The sequence below is a fragment of the Pundamilia nyererei genome, unplaced genomic scaffold (genome assembly GCF_000239375.1).
Source record: "Pundamilia nyererei isolate P.nyererei 1_Seehausen unplaced genomic scaffold, PunNye1.0 scaffold00099, whole genome shotgun sequence".
NCBI classification, from domain to species: Eukaryota; Metazoa; Chordata; class Actinopteri; order Cichliformes; family Cichlidae; genus Pundamilia; species Pundamilia nyererei.
In genome coordinates, this window is record NW_005187500.1 from 1,234,769 (window position 1) to 1,243,992 (window position 9,224).

General features: G+C 40.5%; 1 protein-coding gene across 5 annotated transcripts in view; it reads left to right on the forward strand.

The window, feature by feature from the left end:
• Positions 1 to 9,224, forward strand: part of auts2a (activator of transcription and developmental regulator AUTS2 a) — a 335,293-nt gene that overhangs the window by 75,271 nt on the left and 250,798 nt on the right. For 4 of the 5 annotated variants that reach the window (XM_005740357.1, XM_005740356.1, XM_005740354.2 and 1 more), the window contains exon 3: positions 7,943 to 8,149. In XM_005740357.1, the coding sequence (XP_005740414.1) occupies positions 7,943 to 8,149 (207 nt within the window). The remainder of the gene's footprint in view (positions 1 to 7,942; positions 8,150 to 9,224) is intronic. The other variant, XM_005740355.2, reaches the window with a different exon arrangement.

Here is a 9,224-nt window from a genome sequence, read left to right on the forward strand (position 1 = left end):
TGCACTTGTGTTTGTCCAGTAGCACTCGGCACCTTGTGGGCAGGTAATGGTTACTGTTGCTGTAGAATACAGCAAAAATGTTTTTTCTTCATATTCTAAAGCTTATAAAGGCCCATAAACAGAACTGTAGCACAGCAGTTTATAAGGGCATGTAGCAGAACACCATGTGAAATATTTCTGTGTTCTGGCCAGTGTGACTTTGTGCTGCTACAGGAACATTTGGAGATTAAATTTGGGATTTAGCAAACTGACAATGTCAGAGGGAGCCGCCTTGAAACGAATCATTTCACAAAACGACTTAAAACCTCTTCAAAGAGTTTTTCCTGTGTCTGACCTCAGCTCTCTGTTTTTCTAACTGATGTTACTTCTAAAAGTAAAAAAAGTTTAATTCATCGCATTCAGCAGTAACGTGAAGTGATCCAAGTCTTTGACGGAGGGAGTCGATTTTGCGACATGTCACTGGCACAAAGGCTGATTCTGGTCATCTGGATGTTTTCAGGGGGAGAAACGTTTCGTCACTATCAAGGCGACGTCTTCAGTCCCAGCTCACTGCAGGTTTCCCCAGTCTTATAAACACTACATTTGCACCAGCCTGCCCAGTTTCTCAGTCAAATAGGAGCTCAAGGTTTCAGCGTCAAGATCAGGAGAAAATCTAGAAGTTACTTGAAATCATTTTGTATTAAACAGTCTAACATTTTGACTCATCAACCAAAGGTGTTCTACACAACTACGCTGTAGCTGATATATCTTATTTAACCTCCTATCAGCTGTCTCAGTGAGTATCCATCCATCCAGTTGTGCTTTAAAGATTAATGTAGACCAATCGTTCTGTGTGTGTGAACTACATAAACCATGAATCACTGTTTCCTTGGTGTATAGGCTGTTAAGTGGGAAATAAACTCCCTGGTGTCTCACTCTCGTCACCTACTGTGTGTACAGAGATGCAAACTCCGCTCTGCTGTTCCATCTTCACATAAAGCAAACTGACAACTGTACATTAATTGTTGAGTGCAATAGTAAGTCTGCCTGTGCCAGTTTAAGCTGCGAGGCTTAACAACGTTTGTGGTGGAAACATTGTGCTTCTCATTTTTTCAGTTTGTTTTCCAAATTCTGAGCAATTTCTGTGAAACGTATTTCATTCTTGGTGATTAGAAGTAGCTAAAGATTCTTTTTGATCTCCGTGAGGCATGAAAGACATTTTTACACCAACTCGAGCAGCTGATGTTTAGCTCACCGTTAGAACCAAGGTTTCCCGTGTCAACTCTCAACCAGTGTCTACTTCATGCACCTGTACCGGAGTTTGAACATTTTCGGTTAGAGGATCAAAGAGTCTATTCACACTTATAATTGGTTACATGACTGCAAACAGCAGCAATGAATTATGCAGCAATTAGTTACGGCCAACACTTCTTAGCTCGTCTTAATGCTGAACGTGTGATAATCAGGTCAAGGACAGACTTCTCAGTCTAACCAGCTACCTGAAGTTAATCTGCACTTCAGTCCTAGAGTACAGCAAGGAGGGATTGTGCTGATCCGGCTTTATTAGCATTCATTAGATCTCCAATTATTCTTTACTCTGTTGTCGTGTAGAGGCCAAAGGTATGTGTTTGTGTGTTTGCAGAGCTTGGTGTTGAATGCAGCGGTGTCATCAGTCATGAAGTCGGTCTATTTATACTTGTTGTTATTTCCTGACGTCTTTCTTCTCTTTTATAATTTCTTGAATCTGTTTCTTCTAAACTAACTTTTGTCCATAAGACAAATATGGACGGGTTGATTTTGTTGGGTTCACTTCATTGAACCTGAGAACCAGCCTGTTCATTTATGTCCTCTGTAATGGTCATTTGTTTTGGGTCTGCATCTTTTGACTTATTCAAGCTACCCTACTAAGTCCCGATGGACATCCTGCGCTTTCCATTGGTTTCTCGTGTGTTTAGGCTTTTAGCTCCAAAGAGGAAGGAAATCACAAAGTAAACTGGGAAGGTTCATTTTTCCTTGGTTCTCAGGAGGTTAATCAAAGGTTGTTGGACATTAGGGTCACTGTACAGTAAGCATGAAGGTTTCTCAAAGGTGGCTTTAAAATGCAAGACAAACGAGGATGAAAAGAAAGGAGGAGCTCTGTAATTTCTATTTTTAAATAAAACCTCATTTATTCTGTGACACTTCTACTGTGTAAGGCCCAGAGGAATATTCAGGAAATGTTATGTAATGCACTGTATTCAACTACTCACTGGCTGGACACTTCTGTCAGAGCTTCGGTTCATACTGATGTGACAGCATCTCCACATTCATGATGCAAGGATTGATATCTGAGCCAGTTATCAGTTATCTGGTTTCACTTAACCCAGCATTTGTAATCAGGCTGAGGTAGTTATTAAAACAAACCTCCAGCTGTTAGAGATGGGCTAAATCTGTGATAATATTTCTGACAGTATATATATTTTTAAAACTATGATGTATACAGCCTGCAGACAGCAGCAATTCTGAATGTAAGTAAATGAGGCGCCGTCTTTCTTTTCCACTGAGCTACCACCGCTGATGACACACTTCCTAATTTAAAGTGTGAATCTATTGAAACAAGGTGTCAGCAGCAGCATTGTAGAGCAACAGCAGTGACACATGTCAGAGGTAAGAACAAAGCACGGGTAATGTTTTCCCTGGAAATTCATTTCACAATAACTGAAGTAACTGAACCATGAAACTCTGCAGGAGCTGCGCATAATAAAACATAATGTTGTATGTTGGGTCGAGCTTTTTAACCAGTTGCTTAAAGCACTGCTTTTCCACCAGTGATCTCTGTCCACCGTTTATATTAAGCCTCTTTGATACCAGGAAGGAGAAGGAAACGTTGATCGTGTACGTCGAAGGTATCAATGCTCGATCATTAAGACGCAGAGCAACAGAACATTTAGATTTTTATTCTTTCTGCAGCAGCCTGCGTGATGTTTAATGAGAGAGGTGCCCAGTTTAGCGTCGTATATTTAGGCACATATAACAATCAAAGTTAAGGCTACGTCCACACGTACCCGGGTATTTTTGAAAACGCAGATTTTTCTATGCGTTTGCGCCTTTCGTCCACACGTAAACGGCGTTTTCGGTCACTGAAAACAGAGATTTTCAAAAACTCTGTTTTTGTGTTTACGTGTGGACGAGGTAAACGGAGAAAACGCAGCGTCAAAGATGTGCGCATTTTTTGACGTCACACTGTGCGCCACGTTATTGTTTCGGTGAAATGAATTTCTACAATGGCGGACTTTGACAAAATACTGTTAATTTTACTCTCTGCAGTGTTTAAATGCTCACATATACACACATACGATTCAGTTCTGCTTCTATGCGCCATCTTTGTTTACTCTTTCCCACCCAGGCTTCTAGACTTCTGATTGGCCAACATTTCTACACGGATAGGACTATAGCGCCACCTGCTGCTTTGGCATGTTCCTAGCAGCGTTTTCCTTCATTTTTGGCTTTTATGTGTGGACGGGATTTTTTTTATAAACGAAAACGGAAAGTCTTCGTTTTCAAAAATACCCGTGTACGTGTGGATGTAGCCTAAATTGTGGATAAAATTGTCTATGAATCTATATTTTTAACTCTAATCTATATACATCTATAATTTTTAATATAGATTTGTAGGATTCGTATGGAAAGACAAAGACTTGATCCAAATGTCAAAAACAAAAACTCCCTAACATCAGCGCACAGAGGTTTGAGAGTTTGATGGTTTTATACCTTGGTTTTATACACCAAGAAAGGAGACCCTCAGACTAGGTAGTGTTCTGTTCTGATGCTGTGTGTACGCTACCTGTGTGATATGACGATATCTGATGACGATATGAAAACTTCTGTCGTTTCATATCGCGCTGTCTTTTGTTTTGTGGTGTCGCAAAATAAACTCTTTACAGGAATATTTTATATCGTTTTGATGGTCACTGTAGCGGCTATGACCACACTACGGACGGACAAGTGACTGTTTTTACACGTTGTCATTAGCAACAACGACGGTAAACCCAGCGTGTTCGTCCGCTTGTTTATTTTCCAAATAAACCTTTCACAATAAAGCTGAAGATCCTGTTGAGACTTTTTGAAATAAACTGAAATGATGACAAAATACATTATTCTCAAACATCACATTTCAGAATATGCATCAAACAAATGACCTCAAATAAAAAAAGGTAACTATAAATGGTGCCAGTGAGGATGAGGCAGAACCAGGTAATTATGGGTCAAACTGGTGTTTGACTGAGTGCTCGTATTTAAACTGCTATAAATAACTTGTTGGTCTATAATAGTTGAAACATGTGTCAGATGTGTCCCTCTTGAGCCCTGCACCACTTTTCTTTTTTACCTTTGGGTTTTGGGTTGTAGATACAAACACATACTTTGCCTTGAATGTTATTCACACAGAAATATGTGGCTTGAAAGTGAATTAACGTGTCGCAAACCCTCACGTGGACACCTGCAGATATGCATTGTGACTAAATGCCACATTGTAATTAGTTTGTACACCGACAGACAATCGTAGTAATGAAAGCTAGTGCAGACTGAGCCATGCTGAGCAATTACTTTGCTTTCAGTGTCATCGTAAGGCAGTGAAATAAGGAATTTGTCTTGCTATTGTTCAGTGAGCAGGCAAGACATATTGTGCATAATTTATTCCAGGCAATCAGTTGGTTTAAATGCTCAGAAGCACGCAGAAGACTGGCACAATGGAAGGTCTCTCAGCCTCATCATAACTTTGTCACTTATTCTGTGCGCTGACAATACATGTCATGTTACATTATTTGCCTTGGATGAGTGTGGGCGGGAAAGGCAAACAAGATTAGTTGATGCATGCACTTGTTTTTCTGTGAGGCCTTTAGAAATGGTTTAGTGAGTCAGTGCCAGTAGCACACCCATCAAGCTCATTTCTGACAGCAGTGGATATCTATGAAACTGCTGGAGTAATTCTCTGCCGGCACGCTAAGGTTGCTTCGAGGTGGTCCATCTGAAGAGCTGCTGCTTGAGACGGGCTGGATTTCCCCCCCCTAACCAGTGTGTGCTGGAAAATCTGCCTCCATTTCATTCCTTATATGCACTGTATGCCAGCTGTGAAGCTCACTTTGGTTTCTGTGGGCTGTGGGTTAAATCCTAGACCGAGTTGGGGTTTGTTAGACTGAGAGTCTACACTGAGCGGTGCTGAACAAATACAACTCATCCTAAAAGATGTTGATGGATTAAGAGGTTTTATTCAAACTAGAAAGACAGAGGGCAGCAGTAATAACTACGACCCACACAGGTTTGAATCAGCTGCAGAAGGAAAAACAACTACTTGTATAGTTACTCTTTTATAAAATCTAAATGCTTACATGTCACAGAATGATTAAAATTATTAGGTTAACACAGAATTTGCAACAATTATATTTATTTTCTTTTTTCCATTTTCCAGATTCGACCAATCAGAGCACGCTCAGTGTGCAAAGGCCTTTACAATACTTGACAGCCCTGCTGAACATCATAGTTATGTGCAACGCGGCTCACTGACTCAGACATTTAATTCAGGCTGTTTATCCAGCTGAAAAACAAAATTCCCGTGCATGTCTGTGTCCCAGTATTGGGCTGACGTGGAGCAGACAGGAGCGCCATCAGCTTCAGAAATTTCCCTAAACCCTGAACTCAGGGTATTATCAATAGAAACAGTAGCAGTGCTGTAACACTGTGAGCGCGTTACTTCTGCACGCACTTCAAAATCATTCTGATTTAATCTCCAGAAAGTCGTTCCAGAGCTCAGCTGTCTCTTTTCTCTCAGATGTTTTCTTATCTTCTCCTTCGGTGGTGAAGTGATGTGCGTCTTGATGTAAACCCTCAGTTGTAACGTTTGTGAAACAGCTCTTGACTGTAGACTTTGCCAGTGATGTATTCACCTCCTGACTTGGTTAGTGTGTTTTTTTTTCTTTCTTCTTGATTAATCAGCAGTCGTCCACTTAGCTGCCTGCCTCCTTCACTTTCATCAAGGCGTCTTCATGTTACCAAATACTTTTCACTTAAAGACGGAAAAGTTAATTCCATTTCTCAATAAATGATGAAAAAACAAGACACGCCTGTAATATTGATGCATTTAATCAGTCCAGTAGTTTCAAGCCCGTAAATATAAAATTCCTGTAATTCCATAAAAAACCAAAACATAACGTGTACACTTGCATCATGTATCGGTGCTACAAATGCACACTGCATTAGAGCTGGTCTCTCCAGCCTCAGTGTTGTAGACTATTGACATGTTATCAGTGCAGCTGCGGCAGCTTTGCACTTCCATGCTGATAGCCACTTCATCTGCTTAAACGTCTCCCTGGGGCTGTTAACAGCAATGGCTCGAACAAAACGAGTAAAATAGGTCACCACTTCAGATAACAAAGCTGATTTGCTCGATAACTTTTACAGTAGAGGCTGTAATACATTGCACAGCCCCTTCAGCTGCAGTCTATTAGTGCTGATGAGCGCTTTCAGACTCTGTAACTCCCATATTGCAGTTGCAAGTTGTGTAACTCATCTTATTGCTTTGTTTTCAGTATCCAGTTTGTCCATGAAGACAAATGTTCTCCTGCATACTTTCATGTTGACAGAAGACAAAATGGACTTAAATGTTCAGGGTTTCTGTTGTTAGCACGCTGTGTGCCCCTCAGCTACACGCTCCTGTTTTCTGTCCATCAGATTTGATTTAAAACCATTTACTTACTTTACCTCACTGTGACATCAAAGTCCTCCAAACACAACTGATGCATGAGTGAGAGAGAGAGAGCGTGAGCAGTGTGTAGGTTCATGCTAATGTCAGCATGCTAACATAGTGAGGTCATGTTTTTACAGTTGCTCTATGAGCATGTCAGCTAATTTTGAAGTGGATGATCAGGTTTTCACATGAGAATTAAGAAGAACAGTAAAGTCATCGCAGTTCATCCTTGGACCATGAATATATGTGTTTCATTTATTTATCAGCCTCACGGAGGAATAATGAGTCACCTTTCATTAGCAGGTCATCCAGTAGCTATGAATATCTGTTCAAGTCATGTTCCACAGAGAGGGTTCACTCCCGTGACCTTTCACCTTCACGATAAGAAGCCTGTTAATCAAAGCAATTACAGTCTGTCCACTCAGTGACTACACAGGAAGAAACACTTAAAAATCCCTTGAAAAGCTCGTCTTGTCTTCTGTAATCTGTGATCTGAATGCGATGTTGCTCCAGACACCTTTCCTTTCCAACATGAGCTCTATAAATATACTAGAGGCTCTTTTTCAGTGTATTTATTGGTTTCCATTCGTGTCACTTGTGTTATTACAGTCCATGTGCACATACATGGTAATGTCTGAGCTGACAGGTGGGAGGGAAAAAGGATCGAAGAGAATGAGCTGAAAATATAATAAATTTTAAAAAATTAATCCATTTAAAATATGTCAACATGGACTTTGTGGTTGTTGCCGCTACAGTGACTGAAACAAAAGGTTGTGTAGCGTTGCGTGAGATGTAGCACTAAAGTGTCACATCCATGGTTTAAATCGCTGGAACCTCCACTGTGTTCTTTAAGAACAGGAAAAAAACTGTCAGTGACCTTGTTCTTTTATTCTTTGTTGGAGAAAATTTAGTGATGGAACATCGAAGCCTTTCTGCATGATAGCCCTTCAATTTAGAGCAAATCCTCTCTGCTTATTGTAGAGGAGATTTGCTATCTGTCAAAATGGGCTTTTGTGAAAAGGTATTCAGCTGTTTTTGAGCTCTGCAGTGTGTAATGAGCAGCTTTTCATAGATATAAAAATTCAGTCAAACACACATTTAACTGCTGATTGTTGGTGTGACTGCAGGCTTCTTACAGGCCAGTTGTCTGGCTGATACGGTCTGTAGTACATTGCTTGCACGAAGATGAAATACTTGTTTTGACTCTAATAAAAGCTTTGTCTTGTTCTGTTTTCTTCCTAGAAGAACATGACGCTAAAGCCTCAGGAAGGCAGAGACAACCAGGCAGGATCCCTGCATAAGAAAACCCCTTCTAGGGTTCCCAATGGCTTGAGCCTGGAGCCCTGCAGGAACAATTTCCACCACCAGTCCTCAGACCAGGAGAACAACCCCCGCTTGGCTCACTCGCAAGGGAAAAAGAAGAAGCACCTGAACAAGAAACACACGATGGTGAGTTATGAAAAACCAAAGAAACCAGTAAGAGTAGAAGGACCATCATTAAAAACTGTTTTCTTATAAATGCTTGTTTAGTTTTAGTTTCCTTCAGTTTAAATTAAATGAGTACTTCACTCAACAACTGGTTGTTTACAGGCTCTGGAGATGACTGGCTGTGGGCTTAATGGAGCAGCTGTTGTTACACTGTGGCATTTGAACCAAAACCACAGTCTGTTCCTAACACTAACCAAGTTATTCTTATTACATAAACCTGACCAACGAGTCAATCTGAAAGTAAAAGGCCAAGCGCAGTGCCCAAAGGTCTAATGGGAATTTACACGTCTGTAAAAATGGCATAGCTGCTATATTAGAACACTTTGGTGGAAAGCACTTTATAAAGGAAAAAATCACATGGCATACATGCAGAGTTGGGACGCAAAAAGCATATCGACATTTTAAGGACTGAGGTTTGTCCTGTGCTTTAAAGTGATGCTTGTTGAGCAGAAAATAGATCCTCTCATGGTGTTGATGTTAATAATTAATGCTAATTCAGCGTCCAGCTGTCAGATGCTCAGAGTTTTACTGGCACGTGTACATTTTACTGATCTGTGCGGTGGGGAAAAAGCTTTTATATTTTAAAATATTAATACAGTTTAATTGATACAATGTAATTTATTGATCTAAATCTGTAACATGATGTTACTAAAGCCATGAAATAAATATGACTGAGTCGGACCGATGCGCCCCTTTTTGGTGAAAAAAGTGGGACGGCCCATTTTTAATTTTCTAACACTTTTTATTCACACGTGAAGTAAATCATTTGTATCGAGGATTTTTGGAAGTTGCTCGATAAAACATTGCACCTCTAATGGTTAAATCAAAGAGTCCAAACGCTCTACAAGAGTGAAGTCTAGCTCCTGTGAGGTGTGGGTGTAGTTTAACGTATGACTCAGAACATGCTTTTGTGTGTAGCAAGGTGACGAGGTCATCAGTGAATATTTGTGGCACCCTGATGCAGGAGCACAGTTTACAGCACTGTCACACACACAGAGCAGCGTCGAGCTGAATATGCAAGAGTGTGTTTCTGAGC